The sequence below is a fragment of the Malaclemys terrapin genome, chromosome 19 (genome assembly GCF_027887155.1).
Source record: "Malaclemys terrapin pileata isolate rMalTer1 chromosome 19, rMalTer1.hap1, whole genome shotgun sequence".
Taxonomy (NCBI): domain Eukaryota; kingdom Metazoa; phylum Chordata; order Testudines; family Emydidae; genus Malaclemys; species Malaclemys terrapin.
Genome location: NC_071523.1, coordinates 9,887,432 through 9,905,572, shown reverse-complemented (window position 1 = coordinate 9,905,572; position 18,141 = coordinate 9,887,432). Strand labels below are relative to the sequence as shown.

The 18,141-nt window shown below is 39.2% G+C and overlaps 1 protein-coding gene across 8 annotated transcripts in view; it reads left to right on the top strand.

The window, feature by feature from the left end:
• The window catches only part of PRDM2 (PR/SET domain 2), a 145,743-nt gene that overhangs the window by 73,146 nt on the left and 54,456 nt on the right, over positions 1-18,141 (top strand). For 7 of the 8 annotated variants that reach the window (XM_054009046.1, XM_054009051.1, XM_054009043.1 and 4 more), the window contains 4 exons: positions 5,500-5,558; positions 6,628-6,757; positions 10,110-10,214; positions 11,910-16,365. In XM_054009046.1, coding sequence (XP_053865021.1) covers positions 5,500-5,558; positions 6,628-6,757; positions 10,110-10,214; positions 11,910-16,365 — 4,750 coding nt within the window. The remainder of the gene's footprint in view (positions 1-5,499; positions 5,559-6,627; positions 6,758-10,109; positions 10,215-11,909; positions 16,366-18,141) is intronic. The other variant, XM_054009050.1, reaches the window with a different exon arrangement.

Sequence of the window (18,141 nt, the reverse complement as noted above, 5' to 3'; positions counted from 1 at the left end):
ACATTCTGCAGTATTTAAATCATTGTGGATAACTAAGTTCCATGTATTCAGTAGCTACAGTAATTTGTGTATGTTATATTTGTATAGATTAGTCCGTAAAGCCAAAGTATACATTTAATTAATTGAATTAAACTACTGGCATTGTAGAGAGTACATTATCTCAAGCAGCATATTTGTTTTTACTCCTCTTCCTGTCATGAATGGCGATGGCGTACAAATAAATAATACAGCAAGTGCATGAGAGAGGGCGCAGGATGTTCCCATGTCATTTCTTCCTGATGATTTTAAAGAACTGTGCAGGTAGACATCTTTCCATCTTTTATAGCTCTTCAGCATAAAACAGTTCTGTTCAGAGGACCCTGTGGACATTTTAAGCTCAACTTTGTGCTGTTGCAAGTCACTGTTTCATTTTATATCATCTCATGACACATGTCACGATTTCATTTGTCCCATAGGGATTAATATACAGTTGCAGGAATTTGCGGCAAGATGAAATAGCGAAGTGTTACTTCCTAATGGTGCCATTAAAGTGTCACCCAAAACCTCTATGGTGATCTATAAAAATTAATTTAAACTTCCATAAGTCACATAATTTTGTCACACTTTCCATGGTATTGCAGCTTTTGTTATGCAGCCATTTTATCAATCATTCGTGATTGTACTACAATCTAATTGCTGTATTTGCAAGACCTATATTTATTGACTAGTACATAACGCCTTTTGAAATATTGTAGATGAAATAGTATATTTTGTTATGTCTTATTAATTTTAAAATGTGCACAACAGACATAAGTGCGTTTGTAACCCTTCTGCTTTTTTTTCTCCTGTCTTTCCCATTTTTTGTTTGCCCTAATTTGAATGTCTTGTTATAGTTCGAATGTAAGCTCTTTGCAGGGAACATGTTCGTTTTTTTGTTTGTTTGTGAGACACCCAGCATACTTTTGGATGCTTCAGTAATAGGTAGTTACAGTTGACTAATTTCATCTTTTATATGGATTAGAAACAGAATCTCTGAGGCTATAGCCTTTCCCTACCCATATTCCAATACTAATTTCTTAGAAATAGTACATAACAGGCAAAATTATATTTGCTCATTTTGTTGTAAATGATTCAGCTGTTGCTTTGCAGTAGCAAAAGACCTTTGGGGAATATCTCAGGCAGTGCCATCACATGGAAAATATGACAAAATAATGTGGCTTGTGGAATACTTTGGGCCAGCTCCAGTGTGTGTAATAAAGCCTGTGTTTAGATGTTTTGGGTGTATCCTCCCAAGAATAGACAGGATTCTCATTGTTATAAAGGTTAAGTATCATAGTTGTAATTTTGATGGGCATTCATTGTGTGATATTAAAAAATGCTGGGGTATCTGTGTGTGAGACTAGTGGTTGGTGTGTATGAAATTAAGCTTGCTTCATGTGGGCTAAGGAAGAAATTTTAAATTCCTGGATTGGCAGCAATAAAATTACTATGAAGTTTCTATTTCTTATTCTGACATCTGTCATACCCATCCTCTTCTTACTCCTCTTCGCTCTGCCGAGATCCTTAAGTATAATGTATTTAAGTATGTAGCTAGGAAAGAGATGAGTTGGGTACAAGGAAAAAAACCCTTTTGATCAGTGAAAGTGTATTCTTTTTTATTGGTAAACTGCCATTGTAGCAGAAGACATTTCTCTCTTAATTTTGCTTTTGTATTTGTTGTTTAGATTGTCGAGTTAAGATGTTAAAGTGCCTTTGGTAACAAATTCAATGCCTCTAAAACTTTGGCACGTGCAGCATCTTAAGTTTTGGGGCCCAACAATTCCTATGGTCAGGTCTTGCACTTCAGTGACTTTTCCTTTTAATAGAGGACAGCTGAATGGCGCTCCCTTTGGAGCACTTCAGTAACACTTGACAAATTTGTTAGAGGCAGTCACTGAGCAAAGACAAATATAGTTCCTACAGCTCTTGAGGCTCTTGCCAGCGTATAGAGAAGGGACTCTGCGCCAGACCTGTATTTAGGATCTCCATGTGTCAGGGCATTGTAGTCATTCTTCTCTTTACCTGTGTATATAAAATAGGCTCTGTACCAAGAAGCTTGAGCAGCTCCCATGAGTGGTGCTAAGATCTTCATTCTCAGCATGGACTGATAGTTTCAGGCAAAAGCTAAATTGTAAAATATATAAAAGGTATCAGTATATTATTTTTATACTGACATCTGCCTGTAACTCAACAGTGCTTTAATAGATCTTCACCAAGTTAATGCTGTAATATTAAAATAGTGTTTTTTGTGATGAGGCAGAATTTCTGAGGGTTTTGTTTTTGTTTTTTTTGCTTGCTTGCTTAGTCTAGGAGCATTATTATTTTTTATCTACCCATTATTCTTGTCATTATTTTCCCTTAGGCTTGGTCTGCACTACCCCCCCTAATTCGAACTAAGGTACGCAACTTCAGCTACGTGAATAACGTAGCTGAAGTCGAAGTACCTTAGTTCGAACTTACCTTGGTCCACACGCGGCAGGCAGGCTCCCCCGTCGACTCCGCGGTACTCCTCTCGCCGAGCTGGAGTACCGCAGTCGACGGCAAGCACTTCCGGGTTCGACTTATCGCGTCCAGACTAGACGCGATAAGTCGAACCCAGAACTTCGATTTCCATCCGTCGAACTAGCTGGTAAGTGTAGCCAAGGCCTTAGTTTCTTCTTTTGCCCAGCATTTGCCCCGCAAAAGGTAGCCTCTCATTTTAAGCCAGGTCGATTGGCACCTGATCTCTAGTGATTGCACGGCAAAATGGTGGAGTGGGATCACCTGGCCTACATCAGACCACTGGGAACTCTGGACAACTTTTCAATGCCTATTTGTTTTACAGAACTGGGAAGTGGATGCAACATTCTATATTTGATCTTGGATGCTACATTTATGTGAATTGTTGTGTAAATTATCAAAAAAATATTTTCCAGTGCAGCAGTGTTGGTGGATGTATAGATCAGCAATGCTTCACATATAGCCTTTCAAAAAAAAAAAAAAAAAAAAAAAAGTACGCCTGCATTTTATGTTTAAATGTTCACTTATTGCTAAGCTTTACATGTATTAATCTGCAGAATCTTGTGGCCTGAGGTGGGAGCAGGCAGAGGGTTCAGCAGATTTCAGTAGTCCCTGCGGTTAGACAAAAATCCACTCACAGCATTTGGAATGCAGCATATACAAAATTTCCCTAAAGTGTGAAAAATGTCCAGCAGTTTCCAGTGTTACTGACTTTAAGCAGCCCTTTTAACTTGCAGGCTTTGTACAGACTTATCAGTCAGAAGGTGTTTATGATTTGGCTTTACTATCTCAGCAGGAGTTGTGATAGATCGGAATCAAAGGCTTTGAAAACAGGATTTCTTTATGGGGTGCGATATGGGTAATGATAAAGACATTTCAAAAAGCAAATGCCAAGACTCTGAAAGTGTTAACAGAAAGAAAATGTATGTTGATGGAAACGATATTAAAGTGTTCACATCTTTACGAACTGGCATTTTGTCATCTGTTGATTTGTTTTCTCTGGCTTTCTTTCTTGCCACTAAATCTGTTCCCATCCCGCAGCATAGCTGCTATTTAGGCCCTTCCACATTCAGAGCAGAACTGTGCTAGGAGCCACATTGCTGCTAGGATGTTTCTGCATGTCGTCATTTTAATTTTTGACCCATTCTGTCAACCTGAATTATTAAACACACAGAGCTGTATTCTAGACAGAGTTATGCTTTGCAACTGTCTTACAGTTTACACAAAAATTTAAAAATGCGCAAGTTAGCACTGTAGCATGTTCTCACCTGTATTTTGTGCTTCTCTCTTACGCAAGGGGAAGGATGACAAATTCAGAAAGAAGTAAATCGGAGTGAGAAAAGAGCTGGCTGTCCCTGTCTTACCTAGTTACACCAAGTTTGAAACATAACATTTACAAATAGAGGATTTTAAATCATGCGGAACTTTAAATTGCTCTTATATTTCACTAACATGGACTTAACATTTTTGGAACAATGTCTCTTCTATTTTGGACATGGTCTTTCCATATGTGTAAACTGCATTTATATCTAGAATATTCAACAGATGAGATGGCTGCAGGCACCTGGAGATTGATATAATTCCGCGTTGCCTCCAAAACCAGGGGGGCAAATATGACTGCAAAATTATTGTTAATGTGCATCTTTATTCTGGATATAAGCAATCCTCTTCTGCCCGTTCTGTTTTTACTCAGAGTAAAAATAACTTTCATTGAGAACTGAGTGTCGTGGTCTGGACTACACCATGAGTATATGTGGACTGAAATGCGAACTCTTGCCCTTTGGCCATAGTCGTCATTGCTCTTCAAGGTTCCTTTTAAGATGAAGTAACCCCTCCCTTGTTTTTCAGGGGAGACGGGATTTTTCGGCAGCCATTCTCTATTGTGTGCTTCAGCAGCAGCACATATGTGTAGAGTGTTTTTCTAGTGGTGTGTATCTATGCACAGCCAGTTGCAATTTAATATGTTGATTTCAGACTTTGAGGGAATTTTTGATCTTCAATGACCATAATTTTTGTTAAATATTAACCCTGGTTCTTGGTGTAGAGAAGTGAGTACTGAACTTATAGATGATCAGAGCTTTGTTTGAGAGAGAAGAATTAACTATGAGATTCACATGTTGAGTTATGGCAGGCTCTGCATCCCATTGAAGCCTTACTATTTTAGTTGGGGTATCCCTTTGAGACAGCAGCACCTTGGTAAAGCTGGTAATGTTTATTGATCTTCTGCAGCTCCAATTTTAGGAAAAGATGGGAGATTGATTCTCCCTCCCACCACCCACCCCCTTCACCCCCCGGGCATGTGTGTGCCTTCTTCTATCTCGCCAAAAATCACCATCAGCAGAAGATGCAATTTACAGAAGCTTTTTGCATATTGGCAAAGTCCACATCAGCATAAATACTATAGATTGTTTTGAGGCTGTTCTCTGGTCTGAGCTATAAAATATTGCCAGTCCTTTATGTTCGGGATAAATAGGGTGCTACTTTTTCCTAAATACTGTTTAAGTTCATCTGACACAGATTGATTTATAGACTTCTAGGGACAGCTCCTCAGTTGATGTAAATCAGTGGAACTACATTGATTTACATCAGCTGAGGATGAGGCCCAAAGTCAGTAATGTAGGGTTTCTTGCGTCTGTGTGGTTAGATAATGGTGGGCAAGCAGTCGGTGCACCCACCCTATTGCCGTCGGAATCCTGGATGAGTGGCAGGAGAGAGAACGGAAACACAAGTGATATTAACCGAATGTGGCACTGAAAATCAAAATACGCAAATTGTGGCCATTTCCCCTTTTGATCTTTTGTCTTTGTAGGCAGTGTAGCTGTTCTCCATCTGTTTCTTTCATTCAGTTTTCTCTTGCATCCTTCTTTTGCTATTCTTTTTATGCATATACATATATATTTAGTTCTACCTTTCATTTATTCTTTAGTCATTTGTTTCCATTTCACTTTCCCTGTGTTTCATTCCTGTATCTTTCTTGTTTAGACCAAGTGGAGGATCCAGCTGGTAGTAGCAGCCATGTAGGACCCTTCAGGAACCTGATGGTAAGTGCACGTGTGTACTTATACTCAGGCTTCCACCAGGTTCAATACTGTGTTTTTCCCCTCTATGGTCTTCTGCTGGTCTTGAAGTCTTAAACTACAAGAAAATTAAGGGGCAAAAATTAATTAGCTAATCATTGGTATCCGTTCTTATCAGTGCCGTGGATAGTGCTTTTGCTTGGAAATGTGTTGGATGAAACATGCAAGTCTTTGAGAGTTGTTACTTGAACACTTTTCTAAGCAGACTAGAACCTGAAAAAGGCAAGATGTGGCTAACTGCTGTATGTAAAAAATAAAACCTGATGAAAAGCAATAGATATTTCCGTTACTCCTTGGAAATTGATCTGACTAATCTAAAATTATATATACATGCAAGTCAGCTTGTTGGCTATTCTGAGTAAAGGCAAGTAGGTGCCAGATAAATCTTCTCTTCAAATGTATTTATTTAAAGGCCATGAACTTGAAAATGTTCCAAGTATATCAACTAGGCTTTTTTTAAAAGCAGGAGGCTTTTCTAGAGGGGGCTTGGAAATTACCTTCTTTTCATCTGGTATTGAGAGAGGAATTTTTAGTAGCCCATAAGCATCTAGATGATGCATTAATTTTAGCCCTAAATAAATAACTTCAGTTATGAAGACTGCTCTTCTTTTGTTTTCTCAGGTCATTGTGGTAGTTTGGGGATTATATTTTTGGTAGTGTATTGTAGAAATGGAAGAAACTTGGGAAAGTTTGCACTTTATCACTTAAACACAAAAGCAAAGCCCTTGTGATTGTTTTCTACATCATTTACTTAGCCCCTTAATTATCACAATGCATGTCTAAGTTTATCAGAAGTGATAAGTTAGTTGTGTTCCCATTTCAAAGGTTTTATAGCAGTCACATTAGAGGTGACAGTATAGGTTTAAAAGTGCCCAGTGATCTGTTCCACTCTGTTCTAGAAATAGTTTGTCTACTATAACTCCAGGTGCCACAGCATGTAGGGCATGCAAAATATAGTCCTCAGCCACCACCGTATTTGATGTGAAGGTGAGGCTCCTAGAGATTTCAGATCCTGAAAATGTTCCTTTGTTAGAGTGGAATGCCTCCCTGTGTGTGTGAAAGAGCAGACTGTGGGTCAGAAGACCTCAGAACACTACATGTCTTGGTGTATGGACCAGGAGACCCAATTTTCCTCTTCACCCCAACTCCAGCTTCACCAGAAGGTGAGAGAAGGAACTGTGGAATTTTGCCTGTGCTCTCAAAATTCTATTATTGGGTTTCAACCCATACGTTGTTTCAAAGCCCATTCCAGGCAGTGTCCAAAGGCAATGGCACTTGGTGTGTACAATGGTCTGTAGACTCTGTTGCAGTGAACGTTTGAGCCTTTAAGAACATACTGAAACTTTATATTTTTTACTTTTGGTCCCAGAGATACAGTTACATCAATTATACTTGCTGTAAGCTCCAGCAGGGATGACAGGTGTGTTAGCACAGCTATTTGCATGTGTACAGCTCTGAAGCCCTTTGTGCGCAGATAGGGAGTTGCATTAAAGATCCTGGCTATGGCTCCATTTCTTTCAAAGGTTATCAGAGGTTCTGACTAATGGCATATAATATTGAATTGCGGCGCTTGGCAGGTAAAGATGCACAGAGAAACTCATTATGGTCAGACAGAGCATCAGAAAGCATCCTTAAACTTCTGACTAGTCTCCAGCTAGATTTTCCCAGCACTTGATAATGATGCCCTATGACACAATTTCAGGTCGGTATGACAGGGAAGTGCTTAGAGACAAAACATTTCAGTATTTAGGGATAAGATGAGAATTAAAGCTGCTCAGTTGAGAGAAAGCATTGCATATAGTAATGTATGATCCGGAGAGGGCCAAAAAAAATTGTAACATATAATAATAATAATTAATATATGGAGATATGCCTATCTCATAGAACTGGAAGGGACCCTGAAAGGTTATCGAGTCCAGCCCCGTGCCCCAGATCCCTAAGTGGCCCCCTCAAGGATTGAACTCACAACCCTGGGTTTAGCAGGCCAATGCTCAAACCACTGAGCTATCCCTCCCCTATAGTGACTTCATCTGATAGAAATCTGTTAAGGTAAAAGAAAACAAGAAAATAACCAAAAATGGAATGAAACACACTGATAAAGCTATATAGAGAACTGGAAAAACGCTGGACAACTAATTAAACCTAAGTTTCTCAAAGAAGAGGGAGAAAATACAAAATTAGTTCATACATCAATGGTGTCCAAATAAAAACTAGTAATTCTTTTCTCTAGTGTGAAGCTGAGCTTTCTTTGATCTTTAAACTTTTCTGTAGGGAGGTTAGCATGCTTTGAAAGTTTCAGTAGGAATGGAGAGGAAAATCTTTCAGTAAAAGATGTGCAAAATACTTCTAAGAGTAAAGGAATAATCTCGGATTTAAATTCACAACAGTTCATGTGAGGCAAGTCCAATGGCTTGTTAGGTAGGAGAGTATGCTGCTAAGGGAGAGACATTGCTTCCAGAATACATTTCACATCTTAGGCCAGGAGGTCATGTATTAGAAAGGTAATGTTTTGTGTCCGAGAGGCCTGACAGAGGATGTATTCCTTGTCTTGTAGAGGTACCATTCTAGCAGCTGGATAGGCAGAGGTGTACATTTTCAGAAGAGATCGCTGTTTTTAGGGCTTGTATACAGTTGAAAGTTAATCCAGATTAAGTAGGGTGTGTTTTAAAGTACCGTAGCTAGTGCTGAATAACTCCATATGTTGACAATCTTATTTTGGAATAAGAGAGTTCCTTGTTCCTGTTTAACTTAATCCACTTTTGAATAACTCCATATGTAGACAAGCCATTAGCTGCAAGGGAAATATGTAGCATACATCAATGTATCAGAAGTGCGAGATTTTTTCAAGGATGGAAAGTTTACCCAGAATGAAGATGTAAATAAACACATTTCCACCCTACCTACACCTGAGAGAGCCCATCCCTTACCCTTTGAATATCATAGAATTTTCTATGCATCTTTCAAATCATTGGCTAAGTCTTCTGATCATTCTATATTTGGGCCTTTTTCCCCCCAGAAGGCCTCCCTCTGCAGATAGTACACACGCAAATGGAGAGCAGCATATTGGCTATAGTTACAAAGTTCTAGTTGACCTACATTTCTTTTCTTGCTACAGCTTCTTGGACAGAGATTATCTCTGTATTCTTTTCTGTCTCAAATTAGCTATTTTTCAGGAAGAGAATTGTCTGTCTTCTCATCTGTAGTAAGCATGTCTGGTTTTTAAGCTTTCATGATAGGTCTTACTTTCTGAACAATTCCTTTTTTTCCTATTCTCTTAACTTTGTCAAATGTATCAGAATGTGCTGCCCAAATGTTACATGCAGTGTTCCCAAGAGAGGCCTAACCAATGTCTGATAGAGCAGATTAGCTACCTGACTTGCTTTCTTGTAGTGTTCCTTTAGTATTTTCTGGTTTTGTGTCAGCATTGCATTATTTGTGTATATTTATGTTCATCATCCCTATCTTTCTGTAATTCTGCTCACTAACAACTATTACCCAATTTTATAGTTGATTACTCTTTATGTAAACCACTTCATAGTTACCTTTATTGAATTTCATTGATTTCATCTTTCTCCAGTTTGTAAAAATCATACTGTATTTTAATATTTTCTTTTGGCATATTTATGATCCCTCTGCTTTTTGTATCACCCTCTTCCAAGTCATGGTTGAAAAGAGATGTAGAATTATTTTGAAAACCTACATAGAAGCATGTGGAATACCAGTTGACAGCACTTCCCAAATGGACACTAAGCATTAATGAGTGCAGTGGCGTTGTAGCCATGTTGATCCCATGATGATAGAGGGACAAGGTGGGTGAGGTAATATCTTCTATTGGACCAACTTCTGTTGGTGAGAAAGACACTTGAAGAGTTCTGTGTGAGCTCAAAAGCTTCTCTCTCACCAACAAAAGTTGGTCCAATAAAAGATATTACCTCACCCACCTGGTCTCATAAAATTGGCTCAGATACTATTAATGCGTAATATCATCCTTTATAGAAGTCTTGTGTGTCTAGTATACCTATGAAGATGTCAGCTACCTGTATCTGATGAGTTAGTTGAGCTGCACTGCATTTCCTTTATCCTCTTTGTGCCATCAGTGGAAAAAAAACTAGATCAGCTTGTTTTTGTTTCTGACAAACTCATCTTACCTTGTACCGATCATTTCATTTTCCTCTAGGCATTTACACGCTTATTGCTTTATCAGTTATAGTGACAGAACTGGTATTAAAATTAAATTTGCTGAACTGTTAATTTCTTGCAAGTCACCTTCTTTTCCTTTGTTCTATGCTTTGCCATTTAGCAATATTTTTGCATACACTTAATGTACCCTTTGAATGTTACTATCCTTTTTATTGAGGATGTGCCATTCATGTTCCTTAGGAAAATGCAGTAATTATTCAAAAATTTGCAGTTTTTTCTATGGCTGGGTTTTGAATTTTGTCACTCAACATTTTTTTTAAAAATTGTTGAGCCGCAGTAGACTAACTTTATTTATTTTATTTATTTATTTTTCAGGGAAGAAAAAGGAGTGTAAAAACAAGGGGAAAAAGGCAATAGATACAAAGCAGAGAAAGACTGATTTGGATTTTACTTCCACAGATATGAGGGAGTCTAAAGAAGGTAAGATTTTTTTCAGTTATCTTATATAAATTTCCTTAGGTATCGTATTGAATTAAAGGAGGATACACACACACCAGCACTATAAAAATGTTCATACTGCATGCCAAGTTATCTTGTAGTGTTAAATAACTTGAAGTTACTAGTTTTACATTCAGAGAAGTATGTCATATGTTCACACTGTATACAGTGCAGAAGAGTTAGCGTAGTACAGAATTTAAACATAAAATCCCGAACCCTCAGATGGAACATAATAAAGAAGTCCTTATTTTAAATTTAAGTCTTCTAAAACTTAGAAATAGAATCAAGATGTAGTACCGAATGACTTTGGGAATCATGGTATAATTTTATTATATAGCCACTGGCTGCCCTAGCCCTTTGCCCAGCCATTTAGATTGCTATACAACAGAATAAAACAAAGCGCAGTATAATGCAAACAGAATAGAATTTTTAGAGGTGGTATTTTAACACACACAACGATTGATGCAGTCTATCTTAAAGGTGACTTGCAGAGCATATTTTTCAAAATTGGCTTCTGCCCTTTTTCACTTTGTGATGTATATTTTAAAGGCCTGAAGGATCTTTTTAAGATATTTTCCTGATTGTTTTTTTGGTTTAGAAATATCAGGAATGTAAAGTCTGTCTTCCCTGGCTTTGTTGTTGGACCAGTGGGAGGTATAATTGAAGGAGGTAAGGGCAGCATGTAACTACTGGCTTCATTCAAGATCTTTTCCTCCAACTACCCTCTGACCAACCCACTAAAAAATAGTAATCCTGGAAATCTGACATCCCCCGCCCCCCCCATACCCCAGCATTCCCAAACTAGACATATAAAGGAGGCAGAGGAATTTTTGCCTTAACTGCACAGTTGCTCTGGTGACGCACTCTGCTTGTGCACATCATCAGCAGGATAGCTACATTCCCTTCATCAGTAAGTACTGATGATGACTGAAGGCAGGTAAATGAAACTGGCATACAAAGGTGCCTTCAAAGCCAGTTTACAGCAGCAAATGATGCTCAGTGTATCTGATTCAAAAGAGGATGGGCTGTGCCTGTGGGGATTCTACAGCTTCTCAGGAAACAGAATTTAGGAAATGCAAAATAAATTGGCTCCAATAATGTGTTTTACAATGTGTTTTTTAAAAAAAAAAACACAACAAAACAAACAAACCCAGATTGGTGTATTATGAACAAAATTTAAAGTAATTTTATTTTTCAGCCAAACTGTAAAACTTATTTGACTGACTGACTATTTTAGATGTGTGTCCAGGCAGAGTTCAAATTTAAGATCTTGTTTCCCTGAGTTTAAAAATGATGACAAAAGTCAGTTAATTTCATCTGAGGTTTTTTGTTTTAATATGCAAAAATACACAGTGAAATGTACCAAAACCCTGCTCTCTTTCTTGGAAGAGGCTTAGCTGGCCACAACGTTAGCGGTAATTCTGAGTTTCTCAGTGTATTGAATGCAGTCCCTTACATGTTGGCCAAAAAATTACAAGCAGGAAAATATGAATACAGTTTTTTGTTCTAAACACTACATCTTAACAAACAGTAGCATTCTAGTCCTCATAAATATTGAGCATATTGGTGACGGGGAGGGGAGAGGGGATTCAGGGGAAATGAAATTATAATATTGTGGAAAATTTGCTAAATTCACTAATGCTTTTCTTTCTCTTCCTCCTTTTCTTTCTTTATTAGACCATAAAGAGGAAGATGAAAAGCCATCTGTTTCTGCTGTGCTGTCACTGGAACAAACAGCCGTGATTCAGGAGATGGTAAATCAAGATGTTCTTCCAAAACTAATGATCCCCAGTCCTACCAGTGAGCCACGAACAATGCCTGAAGACAAACCAGGAGCAATAACTTGTGGATCAGATGATTTGGAGGAAGAGGAGGAGGAGGAGGAGGAGGAGGAAGAAGAAGAGGAGGAGGAAGATGAAGATGAAGATGAAGAGGTGGAAGATGCTAATTTACCTGAAGAAAGTCCTGGAAAAGAGCCTACAGCTGTATGTGAAGAAAAGCTAGAATCTATGGAGGAACAAAAAAGCATATCAGAAGAATCTCTAGAGAACTCCCCAAAGAAAACACCGGTTGTAAAAATTCCTAAAGCAAAAGGTGTATCGAATGGTGATTTCCAGGAAACATTTATGTTTCCCTGTCAGCATTGTGAGAGGAAGTTTACAACAAAGCAAGGACTTGAACGCCACATGCATATTCATATATCTAGTGTCAATCATGCTTTCAAATGCCGATACTGTGGGAAAGCCTTTGGCACTCAAATTAATCGGCGAAGGCATGAGCGGCGTCATGAAGCAGGGCCAAAAAGAAAACCATTCTTAACATTAACTTCGGCCCCGCAGTCTGATGATGTTGCTGATGGACAGACATTTGCAGATGATGGTCTTAAAGACGAATTAAATGTTTCCAATCTTGTGCAAGACTTTGCAGTCTTGGATTCTGAGAAGGTCTCCCAAGAAATGTCAAATTCTACCCTTGTTGAGGAGAACAAGGAACCCAAAGAATTGCATCCTTGCAAATATTGTAAAAAGGTTTTTGGAACACATACTAACATGCGTAGGCACCAGCGTAGGGTTCATGAGCGTCATCTTATTCCCAAAGGTGTCAGGAGAAAAGGATTCATTCTTGAAGAACCGCAACTTCAAACTGAGCAGGCCCAACCAGCCCAGAGTGTGTATATAGCAAGTACAGAATTAGAAGAGGATGGTGAAGCTGATGACATATATATTATGGATATTTCTAGCAATATCTCAGAAAATTTAAATTACTATATTGATGGTAAAATTCAGTCCAACAGTAGCACTAGCAATTGTGATGTGATTGAGATGGAATCCAATTCTGCAGACCTGTATGGAATAAATTGTTTACTTAGTCCAGTCACAGTGGAAATTTCTCAAAATTTAAAGTCTACACAAATACACATGACTGACCTTCCTAAGGAGCCTTCTAGTGGTGGAAGCAATGAATCCAAAAAGAGGAGAACAACCAGCCCTCCTCTTTTACCTAAAATAAAAACTGAAATAGATCCAGAACCTATAACTCCTTCATGTTCGTTAAATCTTCCTCTTAGCATTTCAACAGCTGAGAGCTTACCTTTTCATAAAGAAAAAAGTGTTTATTTGTCATCCAAGTTAAAACAACTTCTTCAGACACAGGATAGTAATAAGATAACTCCAGCAGCAACTGAAATCCCTAAATTAGGTCCTTCTGCTACATCTTCACCCATTTTGCCTTCAGTATCTAGTAGGTTTAAAAGGAGAACCAGCTCTCCTCCCAGTTCTCCACAGCACAGTCCAGCGCTTCGAGACTTTGGTAAACAAAGTGATGGAAAAACCATGTGGAATGATACAGTTCTAGCTTCAAAGATGCCAAAATTAGAAAGTCACAGCAACTCACCTGTATGGAGCTTATGTGGGAGGGAGGAAAGACAGACTATGAGTCCTCTGAGTTTTGATGACTATAAAATACCTAAGGAATGGACAGCAACTCCAACTTTTGGTAGCGTGTGCAACCAGCAGCCATTGGATTTATCTAGTGGTGTAAAACAAAGGTCTGATGTCAAAAGCAAGACTCAGGTTCCTTGGGAATCAGTGTTAGATCTAAGTGTGCATAAGAAGCCATATAGTGACACTGAAGTTAAGGAATACAAAGAAAATAATTCAGTGCAGCCAACATGCAGTGGTATTAAAAAGAAGAAACCAACCACATGCATGTTACAAAAAGTTCTGCTGAATGAATATAATGGAACGGATATAGCTACAGAAAGCACACCTGATTTGACTTTGAATAGAAGCCCAAGTCCATGTAAATCATCAGTACCCCAGCCAGAACCTGATGTTGATCCTGATGTGTCAGCACCTACTGTTGAGTCCCCTTCTCATAGTTCCCCTGCTTCCCCTTTACCTCAAACATCTGCTATATCCTCCTTGTGTCAGCTGCCCCCTCTTCTAACGCCAACGGATCCTTCCTCCCCACCACCTTGTCCTCCTTTGTTAACACTTGCTACGCAACCCCCTCCACTCCTTCCTACTATTCCTTTACCACTTCCAGGTGCCTCTGTCAGTGTCACTCCCACTCCTTCGTGCCCATCACCACTGTATAACACTGCTACACAGTCCCCACTTCCAATCCTTTCACCTACAGTATCTCCCTCTCCATCTCCTGTTCCTTCTGTTGAACTTTTTACTACTGCTTCACCTGGTCCACCAAACCTCTCCTCCTCCTCATCCTCCTCGTCCTCATCTTCCTCTTCTTTCTCCTCCTCTTCTTCCTCCTCCTCTTGCTCTTCCTCCTCCTCCTCCTCCTCCTCTTCATCATCTCCTTCTCCTCCTCCTCTTTCAGTAGTTTCTTCTGTTGTTTCCCCTGCTGATCATCTGGAAAGTACTCTCCCCATAATAGCTTTTAAACAAGAGGAAATGGAAAGTGAGCACGTGAAGCCAAGAGAAGATCCAGAGACTTCAAGTGAAGCAGATGTAGTTCGGGAAACGTTCAATAAAAGCTTTGTGTGCAATGTCTGTGAATCACCTTTTCTTTCTATTAAAGACCTAACTAAGCATTTATCTGTTCATGCTGAAGAATGGCCCTTCAAATGTGAATTCTGTGTACAGCTGTTTAGAGAAAAAACTGACTTGTCAGAACATCGCTTTTTGCTTCATGGAGTAGGAAATATCTTTGTATGCTCAGTCTGTAAAAAGGAATTTGCCTTTTTGTGCAATTTGCAACAACATCAGCGAGATCTCCATCCAGACAAAGAATGCACACATCATGAGTTTGAAAGTGGGACTCTAAGACCCCAGAATTTTACAGATCCCAGTAAGGCAAATGTAGAACATATGCAAAGCCTACCAGAAGTTTCCTTGGAACCCTCAAAAGAAGAGGAGGATGAAGATCTAAATGACTCCTCTGAAGAGCTTTATACTACCATAAAAATAATGGCTTCTGGAGTAAAGTCAAAAGATCCAGATGTTCGTTTGGGCCTCAATCAACACTATCCAAGCTTTAAACCACCTCCATTTCAGTATCACCATCGAAATCCTATGGGTATTGGAGCCACTGCTACGAATTTCACTACCCATAATATTCCACAGACCTTTACTACTGCCATTCGTTGTACAAAATGTGGGAAAAGCGTTGATAACATGCCCGAATTACACAAACACATCTTGGCATGTGCCTCTGCCAGCGACAAAAAGAGATACACGCCCAAAAAAAATCCAGTACCACTGAAGCAGACTGTGCAGCCTAAAAATGGCATGGTCATTCTAGCTGGCCCTGGGAAAAATGCCTTCAGACGAATGGGACAACCTAAAAGACTTAATTTCAATGTTGAGATGAGCAAATTGTCTTCTAATAAACTAAAACTAAGCGCATTGAAGAAGAAAAATCAGCTTGTCCAAAAAGCAATCTTGCAAAAAAAGAAATCGGCACAGCAGAAGGCAGACTTGAGAAATAGTGTATCTGAGTCAGACTCCCACATCTGCCCCTACTGTAATAGAGAATTCACTTACATTGGAAGCTTGAACAAACACGCATCTTACAGTTGTCCCAAAAAACCCATCTCCCCTTCCTCTAAAAAAAATTCATCCAAAAAAAGTGGGAGCTTCTCCTCATCCGCAAGTGGCGACAAAGGCAACAACCAGCGCCGACGAACGGCAGATGCGGAGATCAAAATGCAGAGTATGCAGGCTCACTTGGGTAAGACGAGAGCACGAACCTCAGGACCTGTGCAGATTCAGCTGCCTACCGCATCCTTCAAATCAAAGCAAAATGTAAAATTTATACCTCCAATTAGATCCAAAAAGCCAAGTCCCTCTTCAGTGTTAAGGAACTCCAGCCCTGTAAGAGTGGCCAAAATGACTCACATTGAGGGGAAAAAAACTAAAGTGGTAGCCAAGAATCATTCTGGAATCTCAAGCAAAACATCCCGGAAACTGCATGTCCGAATACAAAGGAATAAAGCCGTTTTGCCAAGTAAGTCTGCTGTGGCAAACAAGAAAAAGACAGATAGGTTCAGTGTAAAATCTAGAGAGAGGGTTGGAGGACCTATCACTCGGAGCTTACAGCAGGCAGCTAATGCAGACACAATAGAAAACAAGAGAGAAGAGAGCAGTACAAAACAAGAACTAAAAGATTTCAGGTAAGTTTTTAGCTTCAAGTTTGACTAAAATAGCCACATGTTGCGTACGGGCTTTCCAGTTCCCTGGTCGTCTTAGAATTTTTCTCACATTTAAGATAAAGAAGGTTGAGCTTTGCAAAACTTGCAGCTGGATCCGTTGCTCAGTCATGCTGAGCTACATTGCACATACTTTATCTCGGCATTTTGTCAAATCACGTCGTGAAATATAATCCACAGAGAGATGGAGCAAACTGAATTGGAAAGCCTGGCAAACATATTTAACAAAATGTGTATGTCATTGGATAACATGACCTTGCTACAACATATAATGTGCAGTCAAACACAGTGGTCATAGATTTAATACATAGTGGTTCTGTATGTTAAAAATCATAACTGAATTCCTCAGCTATTTACCTAAATAGTTTGGATCAGCTATTGTTTAAGTATTGCCTTCATAACATATAGAATAATACAAAAGTATAATGAAAAAATAAATACAGAGATAGTAACAATACAAGGGTTGGTCAAAATCTGTTAACTACTTGCCTCAGTATATAATTAAGGGCAAAATGATCTCCTCCACTTTTAGCTACCAGTTAGAATGGAAACTCATCAGGCCCAAAATTTGTGAGCAAGTTGAGCCTGAGCAGAAGTATTATCTCCCTTATTCTCCACAAAACATAGCAGAAACCTCTCAGAAGATTTTTGGGAGACTGGCTAACTCAGGCTTCCCTGCTCCACACGGCATTTTCTGCCAGCAAACCAGTGGGGAAATCCTGGGCGGAAATTCTTACGGCTTCCCGGTCCAAACCTCTCAATCCCTCCAAAGGAGTTGTGAGGTAGGTATTGACAGGGATTCATGGTCAGCATGGTATCTAATGGACTCCTAAGTATATGGGGATACATAGGTCCTAGGCATATTGCACAAGGGTCTAGCCCTCTGCCTAGGTGCTTCTGAGATCATTGGGAATTCCTGTGTGTCTAGGGATATCCATCGTTTGGAAGATCTCCTATCCTTTAAAGCTGTTCAGCCCCTTCCATCCTGAAGTGGATAATGTGGTGTCATGTTTACAGCCTCAAGGCCACTGAGTTTTCCTGCTCAATACTACTTCAGTTCTTTTAGCAGTGCCTCCCTCTTTGGGTGATTATAGTAAACATCAGATGTGATGGACAGAAACTGCCTGATCTTACATTTTTTTTTCTTCCCAAATTAACTGTTCCAAAACTCACATAGGGGGGAGAGCTGTCTTTTGTTTGGTTTTTTTGGTGTTTTTTTTTTTTTCCTGGTTGTGGTAATCCTGCTTGTGATTAAACAATAATGCAGGCCTTTAATTTTTAATGACCCTTTGGAGGAAATATTTTGTCTGAAAGTACAGGTTTCAACACAGGCGCATAATTCCAGTGGGCAAAAGGGGAAATAGACTCCAGTTACTTTGAACTATAAACAAATAAAATCAATACACACACAAGAAAGAGAAGCAGAAAAAAGGTTTTGACTTTTTTTGTCAGCCAATAATACAGAAAAATGTCTTCAAAGAGCAAGAGAAACCAGCTAGCCCTAATTATCTCACTACATCAATGTCTCTGTCTTGAAGAGCGGTCTGTAAAACTGGTCTCGGTAACCAAGGATTTTGCATAAGACATTATACTGGAAATCAGCAGGATTTGGAGCCAGAGATTAGCTATTTAAAAGTGATCCTTTGCACGCATGTAAGTTGTTTCAAAGTGTTCATGGTGTGAATAAGGATTTACATAGAGACAGCTTTGACATTCCGTCATTTCCCATTGCGGCTTGCG